Here is a 25,587-nt window from a genome sequence, read left to right on the forward strand (position 1 = left end):
TGATTTTCCCTGCACTGATTTGGAATACATCCCGTTCATGTCTGCCTGTGCAACGCCGACAGCTCACCCCAAGTGCCACTGAACTCCTTCCAGTTGCTTTTTTGTGCACATTTTTGTGTCCTGGACAGGCAGCAGTGCCAGAAGGATGGTGTTAAACAGGCAAAACTCACTGGTGGAGCCCTCACTGAGCTGTTTCTGACACGTGTGAGAGGTGCCAGCTGGCTCCTGCTTTTTGGGTTGTTTGGAGAAGGAAAATGGGGATGTCTGAGGTCTCAGTGGCATCCCTGGGATGTCCCTCATCACTGTAATCTCTGTTAAACTGCACCCCAAGAGAAGCCTCCCAGGTGCCTGACCTGGCTGCAAACATTTCCACCATGTCTGACACCCCCAAATTCCTGAGGTTTCCCCCAAACTGGGATGGGTGGGGTGTCTCTGGCTGCCTTGGGCACCTCTGGGGGCAGGAATTCATGTTTTGGCTCCGGAGCTGAGCCTGCCTTGCATTCCAAGACCCCCCAATAAGCGTGGCAGGACAGGCGTGGTGCAGAGCACTCTGCAAACATCTCCCTCCCTTGGTTTTCCGTGTAAAACAGCTCCAAAAGGATCACTCCAGCTCTGTTATGTGGGAAACAGCCCCAAAAGAATCACTCCAGCAGAAATGAGCAGGAGCAGGGAGGCTGTGGATCCTCCATCCACCCCCCAAAGATGAAAGGGGTTTTTTCTTTTCCTGCAGAGCTCTGTGTGACAGTAATGTCTGTGCTGAGGAGCTGCATGTGAGGGCTCCTCTCTGGGTGCAGGGCTCTTTTCCCCAGGGCAATTTGTGTCGAGGCTGAGGTCAGAGCTCTGTGCCTCTTGCAAAAGTCTGTCCACGCCGGTCCCTGTCTGCCCTTCTCGGGGTGATGTAATCTGTGCTCAGTAATAACATTTCCAAGAGGTGGATAACAGCATTTTAGTTCAGCTCTAATAATTCTGTTAAAGCAGAGCCGGGGTTGTAATTGCAGTTTGTGGCCGGGGCTGTTCCATATGTGTGTTCGGTAGGATGCCATTGTAACGAAATGTTCCCTCAAAGCTCCGTGCCCTGGAGAATTTGCCTCTATTGTGTGGCAGGCAGAGCTCTCTGCTCTCTGCTTGGCCGTGCAGCCAGAGGAGAGGGGGTAAAGAAGTGAAATTCTGCCTTGTTTCTGTCTCTGCTGGCAATTTGGAGCTGTGGAAGTGCCAATCTTCCTTTGCTGGGGTGCCGCAGCTCTGCCCCAGCCCCAGAGCCTGGGAGCGAGTGCTGAGTGCAGGGGCTCAGAGGCACTGGAGCACATGGAGCCGAGCCTGAGCCAGAACAGGGAGCAAAAGAACAGGAAAAGCCTCTTCCAGAAGGTCAAACACAGCGCTCTGAAGAAGCACTTTAAATCTGATCCTGCCCAGGAGAAACAGAGATACAAAATCAGCGTGGACCGGGAGTGAGTGACGTGTGTGCCAGGGGTCAGGCAGGGGTGGCTGCTTTGTTTTGGGAGCTGTTGGTGTTGTGGGACCCTGGCAGGAGCAGTTCTGGGCCGGGGGTTTCATTCCCAGACCCCCAAAATGTGCAGGCAGGGACCCCTGGGCAAACGAGGACACGAGGGGGGGCCAGGGCTGCTGCACTGCCCGGCTGGGAGTGGCAGGAGGGGACAGTGCTGGGGATGAGCTGAGAGAGCAGCCCTGGGAGAAGGATTTGGGGGTGCTGTGGGTGAGAACTGGGACCCAGAAATTCCCTGTGCCCCAGGGTGGGCAGCAGGGAGGGCAGGGGGGATTGTGCCCCTGTGCTCAGCTGAGCCCCCACCTGCAGAGCTGCCCCAGCCCCAGGGCCCAGCACAGGGAGGAGCTGGAGCTGCTGGAGAGAGCCCAGAGGAGGCTCCAGGATGAGCAGAGGGATGGAGCAGCTCTGCTGGGAGGAAAGGCTGCGAGAGCTGGGGGTGTTCACCTGGAGAGGAGAAGCTCTGGGGTGACCTCAGTGTGGCCTTGCAGGACCTGAAGGAGCTGCAGGAAAGATGGGGAGAGAGGATTTCCAAGGGCTGGAGGGACAGGACACAGGGAATGGCTTCCCACTGCCAGAGGGCAGGGATGGGTGGGATATTGGGCAGGAATTGTTCCCTGGGAGGGTGCCAGGCCCTGGCACAGGGTGCCCAGAGCAGCTGGGGCTGCCCCTGGATCCCTGGCAGTGCCCAAAGCCAGGCTGGACATTGGGGCTGGGGGCAGCCTGGGACAGTGGGAGGTGTCCCTGCCATGGCAGGGGTGGCACTGGATGGGCTTTAATGTCCCTTCCCAAACTATGTTGTGATTCAGTGAAAAATCCCTGAAATCTGAAATGAAAATCACTCAATTCACACCAGTTTTTCAAGGAATTCTGCATTTTTTAGCTCTCTCTCCATAGGGGAGAGGGCAACACCGGAGGTTTAGCCTGGTCAGGGTGAGCATCTGGGATGAGTTCCAGGAGCTCCTTCCCAACCCATGGCACAGGCAGCTCCATCAGCTCATGGCTGAACCCCCTCTGGCATCACTGATCCCACTCCAGCAGCTCCAGAAGGACTCCCAGCACCTCAGGGAGAGCACAGCTGGAGGCAGAAAGGAGAAAAAGAGCCCCAGTGGAGATGGAAATGGGGAATTTCCTGATCTGGCATGGCCCAGTCTGTGCTCCCACTGCTCAGCTGGGCACCTGCATTCGGGATTGCTCCAAGGGATCCTTCACTTCCAATGGGAAACACCCAGCTCAGGATGGGATTTTGGCAAATGAGTTCAATAACGACACCTGGATTTGGTCCCCCAGCATCCTCCAAGGCACTTCTGAAAGGAAAAACCATATCCCAGAATTTTGCAAAGCTGAGAGAAATGCTCACAAGTGAGCAGGAGTATAAAAAAACCCCAAAAAGCAAACGTAGCATCCTGTAATACATCCGTGGAAAGGGAAAAGCCATGCTACTTGAAGTCTACAAATTCGAGTTTCTCCTGGGAAAATGTAGCTCCTGTTCAAATGCTAATGGCTCGTTCTCACAGGGATGCTTTAATTGCACTACAATGTTCCATAAGCAGGGGCAGAGTAAGGTTCAGAGAGCAAATGGCTGATGAACAATCCTCAATCTGCCACTAAATGTTTGCTTTTTTTATAAACTTCCCCTCCTTGATCTCTGTCTTAAGCAGATTCTCCGAAGGGACCTGTAAAGGGCAGCTGATTTCAGCTGCAGGTAGCAGCGATGTTCGTGGGGTTCTTTTATCCTGGTTTAAAACAGGGAATTTATGGCACTGCTTGAGTGGCAGTGGCCAGAGTGGCTGGGCCTGAGTGCACAGAAATTCCTGGGCTGGGAACAAAAATCAGCTCATTGGAAAGCTATGATGCAGCATGGTTTAGAAGAGTGATAGAGGAAAGGAAATCCAGTTGGGCGTTTCAGCCACAGAGCATCTCTGGAGGCTCCTCAGGACCAGCACAAACATCTCAAGGAGCACAAATAATTCCAGGCACCCAGAATCCAGAAGCCAGAGCTTGCAAGAGGGAGGCAGGAAGAAAAGAGAAAGCCTGGGATGTTCCCCGTGGAAGTAGAAAATCTTTCTTTATTCTGGACGCTCTCCTCAGGGGATTTCTGGGGGACGCCTCAGCAGTTGGAGGTTTTTGCCACCGCCTCTCATTGCCACAGCTGTGAGAAGAAAATTGGGAGCTGCCACCACTCCCAGAGCTGTGGAAACACTTTGTGTGTGTTTGGTGACATCTCCAGGGAGTGCTTGGCTGACCTTGACCAGAAAAAACCCCGTGTGGGAAGGGAGTGGGGAGGGTTTTCTATTAGATGGGAATAAACATTTGTCACAAGTGTCAGCGTCTCCCGCCTGCCCTGGGAGCTCCTCTAAGGCTCTCCAGCACCATCCCTGGCATGGCAGAGCCCGTGCCAGCCTCTCCTGGCCTGGCACCTGCTGGACACGGGGCTGGAGCCTGCTCAGACCCACTGGGGCACAACAAGGGGGGCAGAGCTGAGCCCCCACCTGCAGAGCTGCCCCAGCCCCAGGGCCCAGCACAGGGAGGAGCTGGAGCTGCTGGAGAGAGCCCAGAGGAGGCACCAGGATGAGCAGAGGGATGGAGCAGCTCTGCTGGGAGGAAAGGCTGCGAGAGCTGGGGGTGTTCACCTGGAGAGGAGAAGCTCTGGGGTGACCTCAGTGTGGCCTTGCAGGGCCTGAAGGAGCTGCAGGAAAGATGGGGAGAGAGGATTTCCAAGGGCTGGAGGGAGGGACAGGACACAGGGAATGGCTTCAGACTGAAGGACTGTAGGTTTAGATGGGATATTGGGCAGGAATTGTTCCCTGTGAGGGTGGGCAGGCCCTGGCACAGGGTGCCCAGAGCAGCTGGGGCTGCCCCTGGATCCCTGGCAGTGCCCAAGGCCAGGCTGGACATTGGGGCTTGGAGCAGCCTGGGACAGTGGGAGGTGTCCCTGCCCATGGCAGGGGTGGCACTGGAGGGGTTTTGAGGTCCCTCCCATCCCAACCATTCAGCGATTCCATGACATTTGGGGACCTTGGGGGGTAGGTGGGTGCTTCCCCTCAGGTTATTATAAACCAGACCTCACTGCTGGGCACTGGGGGACAGTGACCGGCTGGAAAGGAAAGAGGGAGACCTCCCGAGTCTCTCTTAATTCACAGGGTGCTGCCAGAGAGCCTGAAATTGGGTGAGAACAAACAGCTTTTGGGGTCAGTCTTGGAAAAGCAGAGAAGGGCTGTGGTGCCAGTGTGAGCCAGGCAGGACAGGCTGTTCCCACCTGGATCCTGGATGCCCTCCTGGTGCTGCCCACTGCTGCCTGACCCGGCTCTGCTCCAGCCCAGGACCATGAGCCACCACAGCTCGTGCAGGAAACGGGGCAGAAGTGGAATTTCTGAGCTGCATTCGTGGCCCCCGAGGCCGCCTCCCTTCCCTCCCCCTGCACCTCTCTTATCTCTGCCTCTTCCTGAAATAATAGGAGCAGAAAAATTAACAACATGAAAAAGGGAGGAGATGATAAAGAGTATCTGAAAAATTATCTGTGTCCTCATTTCAGAGCTTTGCATGGTAACAGGGAGGCAGGAGGGTTTTTTTCTTTATTAATGTATTAAAATATTAAAAAGCTGGGTGTCTCTTGAACCTACTCTCTTGTCAGGGACTGAGAAAGCTCCGAGGAAGTCTTTTGAGGAGATGTTTGCACTTGAGGAACTATGCAGGGATGCCATGCATGGAGCAGAGCAAACCAAAGCTCGAATCCAAGTTTGCTGTCCTGCTGTTCATGGGGACATGGGCCCAGCGTGGACAGGGGTGACACTGGCACCTTTTGGGACAAAACCTGTGCCACCAGGATGCCCTCAGGGGTCTGGCTGGAATCTCTTCTGATTTCCTTTATCTCCTCAATCTGGAAGGTCTGAGGGAGACCAGGCCCTTGGGAGAGCAAACGTGGATCTGAGCCAGGGATGAGCCAATTTCCTGAAGATTGGGCTGCTTCATTTGGCACTTGGGTGCTTCCCCTCGCAGATCCTGTTCGTTCCTTGGCAATTTCCAAAACGTGCAGTTGTTCTTCTCCACAGATCTTTGCCAATGAAGAATTAAGGCTTCGGTGTTGCCATAGGTGGTGTTTTCTGTGCCATTAATTATGCAACGTGTATGAGGGTGACAGCAGGGCTGTATGGCACATGTATAAATATATAAATATATAGATATTAAAATATATAGATATAAAAATATATAAATATATTAAAAATATATATTAATATATCTATATAAATATATCTCCATATAAATATATAAATATATCTCTATATAAATATATATCCATATAAATATATATTAATGTATAAAATATATGAATATATATCTATATAAACATATAAATATATAAATATATAAATATATAAATATATAAATATATAAATATATATCTATATAAATATATAAATATATAGACCTATAAATATATCTCTATATAAATATATAAAAATACTAAAAATATATTACTATATATCTATATAAACATATCTCTACATCTCTATATAAATATATATCTATATAAATATATAGATATATATAAATAAATATCTATACAAAATACATATTTATGTAAATATATAAACATATAAATATACATATAAATATTTTTATATAAATATATAAAAATATAGACCTATAAATATATAGATATATAAATATATTAAAATATATAAAATATATTAATATATCTCTATATAAACATATCTCTATATCTCTATATAAATATATAGAGATATAAATATATAGAGATATAAATATATAGATATATATAAATAAATATCTATACAAAATACATATCTATGTAAATATATAAACATATAAATATACCTATAAATATAAATATATAAATATATGAATATATAAATATATAAATATATTAATATATAAATATATTATATATAAATATATAAATATATAAATATATTCTATATAAATATATAAATATATAAATATATAAATATAAATATACAAATATATAAATATATAAGTATATTTATATAAATATATAAATATATAAATATATAAATATATAAATATAAATATACAAATATATAAATATATAAATATATTTATATAAATATATAAATATATAGATATATAGATATATGTATATCCACACAGACAGACTGACTGAAGGTGTTTTTGTTTCCTTTTCCCCGGCAGGTCACTATGGAAAGGATATTTATCGCAGTGGAGGGCCAGATCTCCATAATTTCATCTCCTCCGGGTTTGTCACGTTAGGAAGAGGACACACGAAGGGTACAGTGGAAACCATTTTTTGCTAAATGAAAAGATTGTTTTAAATCCAAAGCTCTGGGCCGGCAGCTGGGCTCTGGGTGCCCTGAGCTGGCGCTGGGCTCAGCCCAGGAGCTGCTGCTGCGGGGTCAGTGCTGGGCCGGGCCAGGAGCTGCGGGGCCCTGGCAGGGAGCTGGGGCAGGGCACGGGGGATGCCGGCCTCCATCCAGGCTTTGCGGTGGGACTGTTCCTCCAGCTTTGTGTTTTCCTGGGTGCGGGGGTGCTCCCAAAGGGGAGGGCAGGAATGTCCAGCTGGCCCAGGGCAGGCAGTGACCACGTCCAGACTGTGGGTCTGGAGCTCTTTCCTTTGACTTCTGGGCTTTTCTTTTCTTTCTTTCTTTCTTTATTTTTGATGGGGGGCGGGTATGATGAACATTTTATAAAATTATTTCTTTTTAGGTCCTAAAGCCTATATTTTCTGTGTTCCTATAATCTGTGATATAATGTACAAACAGGAAAACACAAAAATATCCATATGCTGCTCTGTGTATGCTCTGTGTACATGTACTGTATACAAATATCTGTGGAGAGACAGCTGTAGCTCTTTAACACAAGTACCCAAATACCCAGGGGGCTCTGGTGACACCAAAGCTGTGTCCTGGTGACACCAGAAGCCCGGGCACTGTTCACTGATGACGCTGTTGCCTGTTTGGTGAGTTTTTCTAGTGTATGGTGAGACGTGTTTGGAGTGTCCTCCCGTCCCCGCCGCCCTGCCCGAGTGCCACCGGTGCCCTGGCTGTGACACTGGGGGTGCATGTGCCATTCCTGTTCCCTTTTGTGTCCCCCGAGACTGCTGTACCCCCTCTAGACACAATGTATGGAGATTCCTCTATAGACAATGTACTGTATGTGGAGCTGTGTCCTCGTGCTTGCCTGGTTGAACACTCCTGTGTTGTTTCTGTGGATGACCATGACTCACAAATGATTAAAAGACCTCGACTTTTTTTTTTTTTTCCTGCATTTCCTGCACTTTTTCCAGTTCTCCACGAGTGTCATCCAAAGCAGTGTTGGTCCTGTAGAACTGTCAGACAAGAAACAAATATATGTATATTGTCTGTGTATGTCTGTGTGTGCTTAAATAAAGTTTACTGAGGCTGAGGCAGCACCCGTGGGACTTGTAATCCAATACCCTGCAATCCCAGATTTATAATCCAATACCCTGCAATCCCAGATTTATAATCCAGTACCCTGCAATCCCAGATCTGTAATCCAGTACCCTGCAATTCCAGTCCAGCTCTGCACCGAGGGAAGGGAAGCAGGGGAACCCCAGGTGGGCTGGGAGCTGCAATGGTTCAAGGAAGGGCCCATGGGTGGCATTTCACACAAGGTGTCCCCATCCCAAAGTTTTACAGTCAAGTCCTGCCACGTCAGGAGTGTATTTAGGGTCAGGGAGCAAACGTACCCCAGGAGCAATGGTCTGTGGAGTGGGGTGTCCTGATAGCCTCCACCAAGCCCGTGGAGAACCCTGAGCAGGGCTGTAAATCCAGCCCTTTGTCTCAGACAGGTGAATTATCCTCACCTCAGACCAGAGGCACCTCCCAGCAGTTTGCTGTCTGTCCAAAAGGCTTTTCCCAGTTCCTTCCCAGGTGAGAACAAAACCTCCTTTCCTTCTTTAGCTGCAAAGGCTCGGGGGCTCTGCCCTCCTGTAGGTGGGCTGAGGGTTTCCACACCTTTTCCAGAGCACATTTCCCATCCCTGGGAAGGTGGGAGAGTGGGCAGTGGGAGTGCAGACTGTTTATCCACCACAGCCACCAGGCAGGGGGTGCTTTCCGAAGTGAATAAAAGGCTCTTGTTCTCTGAAGAAATTAAACAATATCGTGGCTGTTTGTAGACATCAGAATGGACTGGCCTTAGAATTTGCCTTTCACCTGGGTTTCGAGCAGTGCTCCAATGTTCATTTCCAGTTTCTTGATGGCAGATTCCCCCACTGCTGAGTGGTGAGAGCGATGAGCCTCTCACACCTGCTGCAGGACCCGCTTGTGCTCACGTGTGGCTTTGTCTTTGTCTGTGACCTGATCTGATTGTCTGTCTGTGCTGTGACAGCGGGGACTTCGGGTGTCACGAAGGACTGAGGGGTTTTATCATTAGGATTGTGCCTGAAAAGGTTGGATTTTAGGAAATATTGTGTGACAGATTTCCTGAGGTCAGCTTGAAGTGACCACCCAGTACCTGTGAGGAGAGATGAGAGCTTCAGCCAGGGCTGTAGATGAGCAGGTTCTGTCCTGTTTTGTCCTATTCCTGTTTAGATGAGCAGGTTCTGTCCTATTTGAGTTCCAGCCCTTGTGTTACCACCTCCACCTCAGCCAGATAACCTCACCCTGCCTTGTGGAGAGGGTTCTGCCCCGTTGCTGACCAAAGCCAGTGAAGTTTCTCTCAATATTTCTCAGCACTGGGAGACACATTTTTGGTGTTTTCTCAACTGTCTTCTGTGCCGTGGCAGAACTCCAAGTGCTGAGTAATATTTAAGAGCTCATCTATTTCGGGCAGAAGACAAAGATGTGAGACATGCCAAAGTACCATGGATACCAAATCAGCGTATCCACATGTCTGACATCCTGCAGGATCAGGATTTACGGCTCTTCCATGGCATTCCACTGGGCAGTGCATCGCTGCCTGGCATCTGAAGGCTCTAAAGGCATTACAGCGTGTGTTCCTCAAGCCACGGGCACAGACTCTGCTGTCAGCCTGTCAGGATGATCCAGGGATGAATCCCAGCTCTTTAGGCCATGGAGGGCCCCGTGGTGAGGCACAAGGCAGGGCTGATCTCATCTCTCATGAGGTAGGAGGAAGTTGGGTGGTTGATTCTGAGGGAGCAGCTTTTAATTCCATGTAGAGGCAGCTGGGGGACACCCGCACCTCTGAGGAGTTCACTGGGTGGGCACAGGGCACCTCTGCCCCCCTCCAGCCAGAGGGGGTCTCTCAGCCCTCAGAGAAGGAGGGTGGATCCCACATTCCTGTGCAGGAGCAGCTTCAGTGCTGTGGGAGGTGCTGGGAGGGTTTGGTGCTGCAGGGACACACGTGGGAGACAGGAGCCAGCTCACCTCTCTGTGCACTGACCCCGTATAAAACCTGCTTCAGCCTATCCCGAGCATCCTGACACTCTCAGTGTCCCACCCTGGCCTGGGCTGTGCCCACGGTCCTGCCAGGGCTCCCCAGAGCTCTGGCACTCACCCAGGCTGGAGGGGATTTACAGCTGCACCCACACAGATAAAACACTCCAGGGAGGGAACACATTCACCATAGTGCTGAGTTTTCAGGTAAAACCACGACTTTTATTTTGCTTTTTGGTTGTTTGGTTTTTTTTTACTGTCTCAGACCTTGAAAATAGCTTCCCAACGCAACTGAGCCCCTCGAGTTTCAGCAGTCTGGGTCAGCAGCAGGAATTCTGTAGAGCAGATGATCATCTCTGTTCATCACTCAACAGCTTCTTTCTTTTCCTGGTAACTCTGCAAGAGTGTGAAAAATAGTGAGGTTATTTTCTGGAAAAAGCAGAATTTCCCATTTGAGCTGAGTGCAAGGGATCGGGGCAGTGAGGCAGGAGGAACAGAGGGGTTTAGACTCTTCTAAATGCTACAGGGTCATCCTGTGGGGAAAACCAGAACTGTTCCTATAATCTTAGTTCCTTACAAGCTTCTGGCACATCCTGGAGGAACCGCAGAGGCAGGGCCATGTGGGAGACTCAGCAAGAGTCAAATGTCCCCAGAGCCCGCCCAACAACACTTCCAGACATGGAACCTCTCCCTCTTGGCTCAAGGCTGTGCCTGGGTTCCCTGGGAGGTGTGCTCTGAGTCAGGAGGCTCTTTTCTTGGAGTATCCCACTAAAATTTGCTCTGAGGATGTCCTGCAGTGCCAGTGGGCAGGGAAAAGAGGAAGGGATGAGCCACGTGTGCAGGGCAGTGGCTGTGGCTGTGCAGCCCCAGCCCCGTGTGCGGGCATCACCCTCAGTGTGGGCAAGGTGCAAAGCTGCTGGGCAGAGCCAGCCTGGTGACTGAGCAGCAAAAGCTCCCCACGGCACATTTTCTGTGCAGATCCGGCAGATTCTCAGCCCAAATGTGGGATTTGCCTGCTGGGCCTCTGCTCTCACTCCTCTTGCACCTCGTGCATGGGCACATGGCTCAGGGCACTGCTTTGGGGGCACAGGATTTGTGCCTGGTGGGTGGAAACGGGGTATTTGTGCTTTAGCCGGACCTCACACCCAGCTAGATACCAGTCCTCAGATCACCCCTGACATCTCCTGGTGAACATCCCCCTCCCCGGCTTTGTGTTTATTCAAAAGAAGATTGTTCTTGATCTACCTTAGGGAATTATTTTCCCTGGGCATGAGGGCAGGCAGACCATATATTCCTGGAGCCAGAGCAGTGGAAGGTGGCTGCCTTGTGGGTTAAGGGTTTGGAAGCTGCAGGAATTTGTGGGAAACACGAGGGTGGGGGGGGAGAGAGACTGGAGTGAGGGGGCAGCTGCGTCTGGTGGCTTCTCCCCTTGCCTGTCTGGCAGTGGCTCTGAGGGGCTGAGGGAAACACCTCATCTCTGAGCTGGCACCTTGGCCAACCTCCCCCCTGCAGCCTCCTGGAGAGTCAGATCCCCCAGGTCGGCACTGGGAGATGGGGCATGGTGTCCAAAGGGTCACTCAGGCAAAGCCACAGGTAAAGCATCAGCCTCATCTGCCACTTCAGCCTCTGGGCTTGGACATAAAACTTCCAGAAGCAGCCACAGAAAGGCAAAGGCATCTCCAGAACACACTTAGCAATCAAATCTTCCTGCGCTGCTTCTGTGTCTCCAGCTGAGCTGGGTGCCAGCTCCACTGCCTCACCCCTTCCTCCTCTGGAAGCTCCAGAGTTTTCCCAGCTCTGCCGCTCCCTGTGGGAGCGATGCCTTCCCTGTGTGTGGGGACAGGAGCCCGGAGTCAGTGCCTCAGGGCTGGGGCTGTGTTTGTGGGACTCTCAGAACAGCTTGTCACTGATGGCAGGGCTGGGGACATCCTGTGTCAGCACCAGGAGCAGGTCGTTTCCTCCCTGAGATGTTTTGATCTCCCCATCCGTCGTGTTCCCTCATCTGCACATCCTTCCGTGGTTTTCCTGCAGGCTGAGGAGTGGCTCTGACAGGCTCTGTGTCTCAGCGCTGACAGATCTGTGTGCAAACTAATCTCGGTGCAGACACCTCAGCTGGTGGAGAGCACTGAGCTGCTGCAGGCTGCGCGTTCCCACTGAGATGGGAGAGCGGGATGGGACACTGGGGCTGGCACCCCTTCCTCCTCCTGCACACCCACTGCCCCCTCTGACACGGCCCTGCTGCTTTAGGACACCCCAAACTGAGCCCCTTTCACAGCCATCGACTCGGGCCGGCAGTGCTGCTGCTCCATTGGCACGTAAATGTGATTCAGAGATGAATGGGAGGAAAGAGCTTTATTAATTTGTTCCTCATTAGCAATTTGAGAGTTCTGATTGCTCCCTCCAACACTGCCCTGGTTCCCTGCTGTCATGGCTGGTTCCCCGTTGCTTGGCTTGCAGCTCTGTGTTCCAGTTTCCTTCCCAAAGTGCTGGTTCATACCCTTAATTTGTTATTTTGGGGTCTTATATTACATCTGTCACAACTTCCTCAGCCCAGCGCAGCTACAAAACACGCAGTGAATCAGCTCCAAGCTGGGATTTACTGCCTGCCCCCGTCATTAGTAATCCACACTTGCAGCAGACTCGTTAATACAGGCAAAGGCAGAACTTTGAGGATCATTTTTTTCATACCTGCACCTGTAACTCACCGTGAATAGATTTGCAAAAACTGAGGGTTGGGTGTGCTGGGTCCTTTCGCTTGCTAGACACTTGTTAGACCTCCCATCAACGGGGAGCTGTGGAGCCTGAGCCCGCTGCATCCCAGTGAATCACTTTCTGTTTATCCTGGATCATTTCGGGTGATTTTGACGGTGTCTTGCGGCGGGTGTGCTAAAGATCCCTCGCATCCTGATTCCAGATTAATTCCAAGCCTTGCATATCCTGGCACTTAATTGTATTGACTCGGAAATAGGATCATTGGGATGTGGAGAGGGGCCCGGGAGCTCTGCAGAAAGATTCCATGACGCAATCGGACATTTCCAGCTGCTCTGAATTATTTAATCGCCTTCAGACATGGCCGGTCCATTTCTCAGCAGAGTCTGGACAGCTCTGGTTTTTATAGCCCTCGGAATGGCCGGGTGGGAGGAGAGGGGGAGGGCGTGGAAAACATTCCAGTGGCTGCAGCTGCTGTGGGCAAGGGATGGGGGGACACTGGTGAAACGCTCGGGGTGCTCGGTGTCACCTGAGATAACAGAGGTGAAGGTGTCCTTCTGTCCCCAGACTGGGCAGGAACCTGCAGAGGGTGTTTGGGATGTCCAAGCCAGCATGTCCCACACTGAGCACAAGGACTGGCAACTGATCTGAGAGCCTCCCTCGAGCTTGTTGTTCCTTGGAACAGCAGGGAAGTGGCCACGAGCTGGGCATGGAGCACATGGGTCCCTGCTGAGCCAGGAGATCCAGGAGATCCCCATGCAGGGAGCTCGAGGCTGCTCCAGAGCCAGCTGGGACATGGAAACTGCTGCCTGCTGCAAGGAAGGGAGCCTTTCCCATGGGACAGGGTCACTTGGAGATCCCACTGCTCACCCATCCATTGGTTTTGGCATTTTTAACTTGGCCTGATCAAAGGGGCTTCCTGGGGGACAAGGACAGGGCTGGGGTTGTCTCTTCTTTCTCTCTCAGAGACAGTGAAAGCCAGAATCTTATGTTTGGGGCAGGGAAAGGCCACCAGGGCCTTTCTGTGTGTGCACACCCAGGATTAGCCGAGTGTTTGGGCAGCTGGGAGGTCACAGGGCATCCCTGGCTCCGTGTGTGACAGAGTCTGGGACTCGCCTTCCCCAGTGCCTCTGCTGAGGACCTCCTCTTCCCATGCTGAGGTAAATCCCACAAGTTATCACTCCACTGATTCTCCATCTGCTGCCCAGCCCTACAAACTCATCCTCTGCTGAGTTCCATGGTTGGGTTTCAATCATCTGGAACTCCAGAATGGATCCCTCTTCTTTCTGCTTTGCGTTAGCAGGATAACAAAATAAATGACAATGGCTGAGGGGAGAAGAAAGAAGCCCTGCCTATTATTGGCTGCCCTTTCTCAGAGAGTCTGTCAACTCTCTGGGATGTTTTGGCAGATCCCTTTGAAAGCTGAGCCAAAAGCTGGGGAAGAGCTGGCAGGTACAGCCCAGCTGTCTGTGAAACTGGAGCTGCAGCTGCTTGCCACAAGCTCCTCTTTGAAGAACGTGCTTTTCTCTATTTATGATCAAGAACTGTTGGATAAAAAGCCCTTTGGATTTCTTGCTGTGGTGTCATTGAGTATCTCAGGCTGGTTCTCTCCCTCAAACAGGGAGTTTAACCTAAATGAAGGCTCACCCTGGAGCTGGATTGATGTGCCCTTGGCAGGGCTGCATTCACTCTTAATCCTGCTTGCCAGTTGTAAATAAGAAATTCAAATATTGTGAAAAGAGCTGGAGACTCCTGGGAGCAGAGAGGGGACTTTGCAGAGAGATCCGTGATTCTGAAGCATCTGTGACCTCTCCAGAACAACACGGTCAGAGTTTGGCACATGGGGAGCTTGAGCACTCCCAAAAATCCACTGCTAGAGCAAAGCCAGTGTGGTATGTGCAGTTTATCTGCCAAGGTTCCTTGGGAGGCACTCCTTGGGATGAACTCATCATCAGGGAAGTGGTTTTGGAGACACAGGGCTCAGGTCTGTCTTCCGGATTGACTTTCTATGGATGGTGCTTGCTCCTGGGGGAGTTATTTGGTTTTAGGAGCTTCTATTCATCCTTCAATAGTCAGGACAAGACTGTGGGCACTGCAGGGGTGTGCCCAGCAAACGCCACAGCAGTGACTGCAGACAGTCCAGGAGAGCCAGACTTGAAATTACTGATTGGTTTTACTCTTTGGCACAGATTCCCCTTCGCCTCTTGGCAGCACGTGGGGCCCTGCCCATGACCAGGTTGTGTTTTGGCAGTGTCTGAAGGCCACAGGTTGAAGATGGGAACCATGATTCCTGGAATCATGGAATGGTTTGGGTTCCAGGATCCAAGGAGACCTCAGAGCCCCTTGCAGGGCCTAAAGGGGCTCCAGGAGAGCTGGAGAGGGACTGGGGACAAGGGCTGGAGGGACAGGACACAGGGAATGGCTCCCAGTGCCAGAGGGCAGGGATGGATGGGATATTGGGAAGGAATTGTTCCCTGGGAGGGTGGGCAGGCCCTGGCACAGGGTGCCCAGAGCAGCTGGGGCTGCCCCTGGATCCCTGGCAGTGCCCAAGGCCAGGCTGGACACTGGGGCTTGGAGCAGCCTGGGACAGTGGGAGGTGTCCCTGCCCATGGCAGGGGTGGCACTGGATGGGCTTTGGGGTCCCTTCCAACCCAAACCATTCTGGGGTTCCATGATTCTGTTTCATCCCCCTGATGTCACGGGGTCACCAGCAGCACCACCATGGCTGTGGCCCTCCTGGTGTCCATGAAATGTCAGGATACTCCTGGGCTGCTGCAGCCTCGGTCTGTGGGAGGCTCAGTGCCCACAGGAGCCAAGGCTCTGCCATCCTGGATGGGCACAGCAGATGCTGGAGGAGAAGTCTGCCCAGGCCTTTGGAAGCAGAGCCCTGGTTTTTGCTCCAAGAAGGAGCAGTTTCTCTCTGGCACACTCATGAAAGAACTGCCTTTATCCAGAATTGATTCCCAGCTGTTGAGTTGCTCTTTGTGTGCTCAGGGAGAGGCAGAGCTCACCAATGTCCCCCTGCCAAGCTGAGATTGAGTTCAGGGTCTGAAACCAGGTTGGAACAGATCTGTTTTAGAGGTGAGGGGAGTCTGTGCAGGGCAGCATTTGCTCCTGGTCGCCATGAAGCAAAGTGCAGGATTCCCAAGGAGCAGGAGGACAGGAAGGGAGGAACTGAATGAAGTCCTTCCCGCAGCAGAGCTGCCAGAGCCCGGACCTGAGGCAGGCTGGGGGTTGGATTGAACCTGGGGTTTCCTGTCTGGCAGGTGAAAACAAGGAGCAGCTCTTTCCCTCTCCTCAGTGAGTGGCTGCCCGGCAGGGAGCAGCATGCCAGCCCATGGCAAGGGGATCCATGGAGCAGGGAGCCTTGGGCCGGGGACAGATTTTTCATGGCAGTTCTGCCTGTTGGAGAGTCCTGCCAGCGAGTGAATGAGCAGAGAGCTGGGGGACTGCCAGCGGCTCCTGTGGTGCCGCACCGCCTCTGGAGCTCAGCCCAGCTCCTCAGCCACAGAGCTGAGCCCGAGCCCATTTCCTGCCAGTAGCTGGGAGGCTGTGATGGATTTCAATGGCACTGCCTGGATGTGCTGCAGAAAATGAACTTGTGTGTGCAATGCAGAGCAGCCCATGGTGCTGCTGCACACCTGTCCCTGGAGAGAAGGCGGTTTGCAGTTCCCCTCTGAACCAGGAATGGACTGAAAACGTTAGAACCTCCTCTCCTCTCCTCTCCTCTCCTCTCCTCTCCTCTCCTCTCCTCTCCTCTCCTCTCCTCTCCTCTCCTCTCCTCTCCTCTCCTCTCCTCTCCTCTCCTCTCCTCTCCTCTCCTCTCCTCTCCTCTCCTCTCCTCTCCTCTCCTCTCCTCTCCTCTCCTCTCCTCTCCTCTCCTCTCCTCTCCTCTCCTCTCCTCTCCTCTCCTCTCCTCTCCTCTCCTCTCCTCTCCTCTCCTCTCCTCTCCTCTCCTCTCCTCTCCTCTCCTCTCCTCTCCTCTCCTCTCCTCTCCTCTCCTCTCCTCTCCTCTCCTCTCCTCTCCTCTCCTCTCCTCTCCTCCTTCCTCCCATTCCCATTCCCATTTCCATTCCCATTCCCATTCCCATTCCCATTCCCATTCCCTTTCCCTTTCCCCTTCCCTTTCCATCCCTAGTTTCTGTACCCAGAAGAAATGCAAGTACAATATGCCCCCAAAGGAGTGTCCTGGCAGGGTGATAATTGCTCCCTGACTCCCAGATTTTGCTGGTGGGAGCTTGTTCAAATCCTGGGATCAGTGCAGGACCCACACTGAGCTCGGGGATCACCTTCCAGCCATGATAGGAAAATGTCTGTGCAGCCAAGAGCTGCAGATCTGCTGAGTACAACTGTCCTTCAAACCCCATTTCTGAGCAGGGCTGAGCTCTGTGTGTGGCCAGATCTGTGCTCACAGTTCCTGGGTTGCTCTTTGGAAACGCAGACCTTCAGCATTTCCTTAAGGTGCTCCACTCTTGTCTCTCCTTTTTCTGTCATCACACTGCCTCTATTGTTTCGAATGCTACACCAGGTTTTATTCCGAGGTATAAGTAACTGGTGGTAATTTCAGATCTGCTCAGATAGCAGGAGTGCACAGGCTATAAAAGGCAAGTCCTCATCTTCATTTTAAAGCAGGAAACTAAAAATAGAGGCGGTTCAAATATAGGTGATGAGAACAACCTGAGGTTCGGATTAGGAGGTAGAATGGGAATTAAGACTTTGAAAGTGCCTGGTGAAGTGTCTGTGCTTGGAGGGAGCTGTGGATCAAAGTTTGTGAGGTAGATTTGGGCCAGAGAAGGCAGTTTGGTGAGTTCTGCTCCTCTCTGTGTGTGGAAGGCATGGACTGAAAAGTGCTGGATTCAGAAGGGAGAGCAGGCAGTGCTTTCTGTCTCAGGGTGTCACCCCTGGGTGTCACTGCTGCAGGGTGTGGTGGGGTCAGGGCTGTGCAGGACACAGAGCACAGGTCCCGATGCTTTTGTGGAGAGGGGGACAGGCAAAGCCACTGCCAGAGCTACCAGAGGAGTGAGGGAACTCACAGGAGCGTTCAGGCCTGAGCATGAAGCGCTCCAGGCTCTTGGAACTGGAGGAACCTCCCCAAGTTCCTGCTGTCCCTCAGCTTCCAGGGCAGGGCCTTATCCCGTGGAGCAGCTCACGCCGTGCACCCACGGGCTGCCAGAAATAGCCTCATCTCGCCCCAGTTTGCTGTGACCTGAGTGAAAATGGGACACCCTGACTGAGGGGAGCGGGAGCTGCTCGGGGAGGGGTTGGGTCCCTGTCAGAGCCAGCTCCCTGTGCCCGGGCTGGGGGCACAGCTGACACCCCCACACCGCTGTGGCTCCGGCGAGGGGACGCAGCTTTGCTGCCGAGCTTGGTGACCCCTCACCCTTTCCTTCTCAAGGCTCCCTGACCTTCCTGCAGCTCAGGGCCCTGCCCGAGGGCCATGGGGTGCCAGCTGCAGGCCCAGCTTTGTCCTGTGCCCCACACAAGCCCAGAGCTTTGGCTCCTGAGAGCTCCCAGCCCAGAGACTGAGCCCAACGAGTCAGGGGTGCTCAGAGGTTGTTGAGCTGACCCCAGTCTGAGCCCGTGGTGGTCCCTGGTAGCCACAGTGGCCTCTCAGGGAGATGTTTTGTTTCCTTCCAACTCCAGGTGATGTTGGCTCCAGCAGCTGCAGCTGTGAACAGGCACAAGGCAGCAAGGAAATGAGTCTGAGCAGGGCAGGGGGGAGAAGATAAATGTGGGACCCCCTCCAGTGCCACACAGAGCCCAAAGGAACCTGCGCACCCAGAGGTGCCACAAAGGAGCCCACAGAGCCACGGTGCTTCGTCACATCACCCACGCCGCTTCTCTCTCCTCAGATGTTAAATCCCTGTGTGGGCTCTGATCCCTGCCCGCTGCAAATGGGATTTCTCCCTGGCGGAGCAGCGCTCACGGCGGGCCAGGCTGCTGCCCTCCCATCCACGCCTCTGGACAAGGGATGGAGGGACAGGAAAAGGGGGAATGGCTTTGAGATGAAGGATTGCAGGTTTAGATTGGATGGTGGGAATAAATCCTTCCCTGGGAGGGTGGGGAGGCCCTGGCACAGGGTGCCCAGAGCAGCTGGGGCTGCCCCTGGATCCCTGGCAGTGCCCAAGGCCAGGCTGGACATTGGGGCTTGGAGCAGCCTGGGACAGTGGGAGGTGTCCCTGCCATGGCAGGGGTGGCACTGGATGGGCTTTGGGGTCCCTCCCAGCCCAACCCATCCTGCCCTCTGAAAGCAAAGCAGAGTGAGACAGGTCCTGGCAGGGGTTTGGCAGCCCCCAGCCCCCTCCTGTGTCTCGTGGTTCCTCCTTTCCTGCCCTTCTTTCCAAGACAGGCAGCACAGACCAAGCAGGGGCAGTGTGGCAGCTCTGGTGACTTTGCTCCTTGGTGCCCTCGGGAGCCAGGGCCCTGCTGGGGCCACATCCCACATCCCAGAGAAGTCCAGAGCAGACTCATCTCAACCATGTCTGACTCCCCCACCAACTCTCAGGGTGACTGACCCAGAGGGAGACCTCTCGAGGGCCTCCAGCTACAGGATCCCCAGCTCCTGACAAATTCATTTCTCAGATCCCCTGGGACAGAAGCCTCCAGCCCTCAGGATGGATGTGAACCACCACTAGGAACAGAGAGAAGGCACAAAACTCGGTGCCCTTGGGCTGTTCTTTAGTCCTCTCTGGATAAGGAATCACCCACAGGAGGTGCAGGAGCCACTGAGAGGTTTCTCTTCCTCTGCTCCATTCAAGGAAGGTTCATTCATCCTGCGGCAGGCACAGAACTGTGTGCAAAGAGGATTTTCTGGGGAGGACTTGTCCTGCTGGACAAGATGGGACTGAAGTTTAGCTTGTTCAGCCCAGAAAAGGGGGCTGGGAGATGCGGGATCATCCTGCATCAGGGGGCTGGCTCAGCACCTGGGAGGGAAGGCACAGGCAAAGGGAAGGACAGCCCCAGCACAAAGCCAGGAGTGTGGAGCTTTGTCCTGGCTGCATTTGGTGAGGAAGGTGTGAAGGGCTGAGCTGGGAATTTCTCCAGCAGCCTCCCATCAGTGCAGGCACCGTGCAGGCACAGCAGCTCTGCAGCAAGGACTGGTCATTCCCCACAGGAGCACTGTGTCCCAGCAGCTCTGCCACAAGGCTTGGAGGATGCATCCCTTTTCCTCCCTTGGCACTCCCTGAGGAAGTTTGGAGCCCAGCAGGGACAAGGTTTCTGTGATAAACCTGTCCCAGCAACCCCGAGTGCCTGATGGGGAGCAGAATAAAGGACAATTTCCCAGAGCAGGTGGATTTATTTGTGCCTTTGTAGTTCTGTTCTGAAAGCACAAATAATATCCCTCAAGAAGCAGCTCTGAGTCCATCAGCTTCCAGCTGCTCAGCCCTTCCCTGAGCTGTGTCTGTTCACATCCTCGTTCTGCAGGAATTGATTGACTCCGAGATAAACAGATCAGGCCGTTGCTTTTCTCTCCTCGAAACCCTCTGCTTTTCTTGCAAGCTAGGTCCTGTGCCTCAAATGTCAAACCTCCAGAGCTCTGCAGAGAGGGGAGAAAATCCTGGCAGGGAAAACAGGGGGGCAGCCCACATCTGGGACCCTATCCCACTCATCCTCCTTTCCCAGGTGATCCCAACCCTTGCAAAGCTCACAACTCACACGTTGGTCATATAGATCCCACATAGATGGGATTCATCTTAATTAGCACCTAAAACCGGGGCTTTTATCTGAGTCATTTGGCTTTTAGTCACTGGGGCTCTGCAGGGAAGGGTCAGCGGGTGTTTTTGCCATGGTTCAGGGCAGTTCCTGGGGGTACCTACGGGCTGAGGTGGCACACTGGAATTTGGGTATGAGGTTTGCAGCTAAAACCAGGGGGTTTGGGTGTGGTTTAAAATGACATCCCCAAGGCTGCAGCAGGAGAGGGAATCGGCCCAGCCCGCTCATTGCACCTCTCAGGGCACCTTGCCTGCTCCAGCCACTGCTGTGCCCGCACCGGAGCCAGAGCATGGAAGCAAGGCCAGGCTGCTTTGAAGCCACATCAGTCCAGCAGTCTCCTCATGGATGCTGTGGTGGCCAAGATGATCGGGTGGGCAAGAAGGCCAAGGCTTGTTTCAGCCATGGTGTGGCCACAGCCTCAGGGCAGTGCCCGTCCCCTGTGCTGGCACTGCTGGAGCACCTCCAGTGCTGGGGACAGCTCTGAGATACTCAGGACAAGAAGGACATGGAGGGGCTGGAGCGTGTCCAGGGAAGGGAACGGAGCTGGGAAGGGGCTGGAGCCCCAGGAGTGGCTGAGGGAGCTGGGAAAGGGGCTCAGGCTGGAGCAAAGGAGGCTCAGGGGGGACCTTGTGGCTCTGCACAAGTCCCTGACAGGAGGGGGCAGCCGGGGGGGTCGGGCTCTGCTGGCAGGGAACAGGGACAGGAGGAGAGGGAACGGCCTCAGGCTGGGCCAGGGCAGGCTCAGGGTGGGCATCAGCAGGAATTTCCCCATGGAAAGGGTGCTCAGGCCTTGGCAGGGGCTGCCCAGGGAGGTTTGGAGTGCCCATCCCTGGAGGTGTCCAGGGAAGGGCTGGAGGTGGCACTCAGGGCTCTGGGCTGGGGACAAGGTGGGCATTGGGCACAGGGTGGCCTCAGTGGGCTGGGAGGGCTTTTCCAACCTCAGTGATCCTGGGATTCTGGGGTTCTGTGCTGGCCTGGGGACAGGCACAGCGAGGAGCAGCACAGGGCAGAAGAGGAGGAGGAGGAGGAGGAGGAGGAGGCTGTGGCTGTTTCAGCAGCGCTGCTCCCTAAACCAAGCGTGAACTCCAGCGTGAGCTGAAGGCCACCCACTCTGCAGAGTCACAGCACGGAGCAGAGTCACAGCAGAGTCTCTGAGCACGACAGCACAGAAGGATCCCCCAGATCTGTAACTGGTGTCGCATCCTGAGGTTTGTGTTGCAAAGCTCACGAGCTCCAGCTAGCACAGCCTGTGTTTGTCCTGCCTGGATCGATCCCTGCTCTGCCACAGTCGTTCCTTGGTTTTGGGGGTTCTTGGGGGTTTTCATGTAGGGCTTCAATGGCAGGGAAGAGCTGACAGCAAAAGCACGGGGTGCTGTGGGCCAGCTGGAGAGTTGGTGCTGGGCAGCCAGGAGGCTGCAAGCCCCAGAGATGGAGCTTGGGAGGGCACTGGGCACAGAGCACTCAGGGTGAGGCTTCTGTGCCTTCATTTGCCAACAGGGGACTCTCACAGAGGGGAAACACCCCCAAAATACCCCCTGACCCTTCCTGGAACAGCTAGGGAGAGCTTAGAGTCCCTTCCAAGGCCTAAAGGAGCTCCAAGAGAGCTGGAGAGGGACTTGGGACAAGGGCTGGAGGGACAGGACACAGGGAATGGCTTTAAGCTGAAGGAGGGTGGATTTAGATTGAATGTTAGGAAGGAATTCTTGGCTTGGAGGGTGAGGAGGCCCTGGCACAGGGTGCCCAGAGCAGCTGTGGCTGCCCCTGGATCCCTGGCAGTGCCCAAGACCAGGCTGGACAGGGCTTGGAGTGGAAAATGTCCCTGCCCATGGCAGGGGGTGTGGAACTGGATGATCTTTAGCATCCCTCTCAACCCAAACCATCCTGGGATTCTGGGATTCTCTGACTAAACCCTCCCAGCCCAGCAGGGCTCCCAAGCCGTGCTCCCCACAGGCTCCAGGGGTACCCAATTAGCACCTTTCTCCTCTCTCAGGCTTTTTCTTTGGGAGAGATGACAGCGTGCCTGTGGCTGGAGGAAGATTTGTCTGAACTGTGAGGATTTTTACCTGCCTGTACTTTTACACTCTCCACACTCTGGGCCAGCTCCTGAAATCCTGCAGGGCTGCTCAGGGAGTCACAAACACGGGATAAGGACAAACCCCATCACCACCCCGTGCCAGAGTTCAGAAGAAACCCAGGGTCCCAGTCTGTAAGATGGAATTGAGCCCTTTGATGGGCTCCTCTGGTGTCCATGAGCTGCAAAAATGTTCAAGGCAGCAACACCAAAATAAAGGCTGGAGAAAACAACAGATGTCCCATCCTCAGCCCTGGGAGCGATGGTTCCTGCCTGGCAGAGGTGCAGTGAAGCACAACTCTCCCTTCCTAAATAGGATGAGGCCAATACAGGCATTTATTCTGCCATGAACAGCCTGGGCCAGGTGGCATTTTCCCACCTGGAGGGAAGCAAACAGATTCCAGCTGGTTTTGGTAAAGAGGCTTCAGCTTTCCAGGAGAGGCCGAGGCCCATTCCACAGGTTCGTGCCGCCCTTGTGCTGCTTTGAACCAGAGAGAGGAAGGCAAATATCAGCATAAAATGGACAAGGCCGTGAACTGCAGGGTTGGAAAAACCAGGGGGGGTTCAGTTTTTTGTTTTGGTCTTTTCTTTTTGTCACCAGGGAAACAGAAGCAGAAATGACAAATGCTTTTGATCTGTCAGCGTTTCCTACAGATATTTTTGGCCTAATGGTGAAAAACAAAGCATTGGTGGGTTTGAGTTCCACGCTACCTGACTGCCTTTCCAAACCGGAGGTGGCAATGCTGGCAGTGGGCTGACGGCACAGGTGGGGCCTCTTACAGGTGGAATTTGTCACTTTGGACTCGGCTTTGCTCAGCTCCTGGGCTGGCTCCATCCCAGGACTTGTCCCCCTCTCCTTGGGCAGAGCCACCAGGATGGGTCACAGCAGCCCTTGTGGCATCTGGAGGGGCATTACAGCTTCACTTCAGAATAAAGAGCCTTATTTATTCCTGTCTAGAGGACAGGTGCCTTTGTAGGGAAGAAGGCATTGGAGGAACAATGTCACAGAATTCCAGGATGGTCTGGATTGGAAGGGACTTAAAGCCCATCCAGTGCCACCCCTGCCATGGCAGGGACACCTCCCACTGTCCCAGGCTGCTCCAAGCCCCAATGTCCAGCCTGGCCTTGGGCACTGCCAGGGATCCAGGGGCAGCCCCAGCTGCTCTGGGAATTCTATGCCAGGGCCTGCCCACCCTCCCAGGGAACAATTCCTTCCTATGTTTTTCTCAATATTTTAACAATGAAAAATACACTTTCCTTCTCTTCTGAGTTGCCAAGTTAATCTGGAAGGAAGCGAATTGAGGAGTTGGGACCTGCTAGGACTTCCCTCAGCCATGTTTCAGGAGCTCATGCTCAGCTGGATGGACAAACCCTGCTGGGATGTCTGTGGAAGTGTCTTGTGCAGAGCAGAGCTCTTTGATTATCCTGTTGCTATTTGTCAAATGCAAAGGACCGTGTAAAAAATCATTTTCAGCCTTCAGAACTACTCTCCTTTCGCTCTGCTTTTGATGTCTGAAGAGAAAATAGCCCTGTGAAGCAACTTGATTTCTTCAAAGCTATTACCAAGTCTTCCAGGGTCCCAGGGTGACATAACAGGTCTGGGCTGACTCATTCCATTTAAGAGTGTCTCCTTCCAGACAGAAATAGCTCAGTGTGCAGCCATAAAAACAAGAATCAATTAATGTCTTCTGTTAACTAGAAATGCAGATAAATCTCCTCAATCGTGGGAATGCAAATTCTTGGCTCCTGTTCCTTCTCCCTCCCCGTGCTCTTTGTGTTTGGCTTCTTCCTCCATTGATCTTTTCTGGATGTTGACTCCAGGCCCATGTGGTTATTTTTTGCAGCTGCTCTCGGTCACTCTGGGTTGCAGAAGTTGTGTCCAAGGGGCACTGGATCCTGCTCCAGGAGGTCTTTATCCTGCTGGGGGATAAGGAACCTAAAAATGACCTTGGCCAGGGAGCACCACTTCAAGAGGAGCATGGGCTGGGCTGGGAGAGGGAGGCAGAGGGAATGGTTTCCCATGGATCATGGGGTGCAGGGGCAGCTCAGTGAAATGCAGCAGATCCAGGGAGGGCAGGGCTGTTTCCATGGGAAACCAGGGAGGGCAGGGCTGTTTCCATGGAAAACCTCAGCTCGCTGCTCCCGGGGCTGCAGCCTCCAGCCTTGCCCTGCTCCCATCAGTTCTAAGGAGCTGAAGGAAGCAGAGTTTTGTTTCCTGCCCCCCCTGTGCCAGCACACCCTGATCCTGCAGCCTGTGACCCCTGGATCACCCCTCATGCCCCTCCAGCTCCAGAGCTGCTCCCGGTGCCAGTGTCCTCTGGAATCCCAGGAGCTTCAGCTTGGATTGGATTGGGTTTGGGAATGCACCTTTTGGTTTAAGATGCATCTTCTGATATTTGAAGTCCTAAAAATACGGGTGAGGATCCGTAGTGGTCTGAAGGACCATCATGCCCTGAAGGAGGGCAGGGCTAGGTTGGGTATTAGGAAGGAATTCTTTACTCTAAGAGTGGTGGGGCCGTGGCACAGGTAGCCCCGAGAGGCTGAGGACTTTCCATCCCTGGCAGTGTCCAAGGCCAGGCTGGACATTGGGGCTGGGAGCAGCCTGGGACAGTGGGAGGTGTCCCTGCCATGGCAGGGGGTGGCACTGGCTGGGCTTTGTGGTCCCTTCCAACCCAAACCATTCTATCATTCCATGATTTTGTGCTTCCATGATTCTATTTCCATTGCAGCTTTTTCTGCAGAGTCAAACATGACCAGCAAGCTTTACCCAAGGGGTTTGAGCATCTGTTCTTTCTGCTAAGATGGGACCAACCACTGGCCCTCCACAGAGAGAAGGCTCAGTCCCCAAACCTGCCCGCTGCTCTTTTTAAAACGCAAAAATCCACCTTCTTTCCATAATGTCTGTGTGAAAATAGCTCCGTGAGTCAGAAGCACACAGAGAAGGAGACAAGAAGGCTTTGAATAATAGGATTCATTTAGCTAAAGCAGCTAATCACCCCCGAGAATGAAAGAGTAGTTAAAACAAAAGCGTTTTTATCCAGGCAAGTCCAAGGGGAGTCTGAGTTTGTTGGATCCCTCACAGGGTGAGTGCAGGGAGTTCGTGTTGCAGGCTGCGCTCACCTGAAAGGCTCCAGCAGCCCCGGGGCAGACACAGAGCTACAACAATTTAGGAATTCCTGCAGAAAGGTCTTCCTGCCCCGTTGCTTCCTCTGGAGCTGCTTTCCAGGAGGGAGCAG

General features: G+C 52.9%; 1 protein-coding gene across 1 annotated transcript in view; it reads left to right on the forward strand.

Moving 5' to 3' along the window:
- SHISA6 (shisa family member 6) overlaps positions 1 to 25,587 on the forward strand; it is a gene marked incomplete at both ends in the record, with an annotated part of 177,863 nt that overhangs the window by 31,836 nt on the left and 120,440 nt on the right. The window contains one exon of the mRNA XM_082293974.1: positions 6,677 to 6,772. Coding sequence (XP_082150100.1) covers positions 6,677 to 6,772 — 96 coding nt within the window. The remainder of the gene's footprint in view (positions 1 to 6,676; positions 6,773 to 25,587) is intronic.

This window comes from Coloeus monedula (genome assembly GCF_965178545.1).
Source record: "Coloeus monedula genome assembly, chromosome: 19".
Lineage (NCBI taxonomy): Eukaryota > Metazoa > Chordata > Aves > Passeriformes > Corvidae > Coloeus > Coloeus monedula.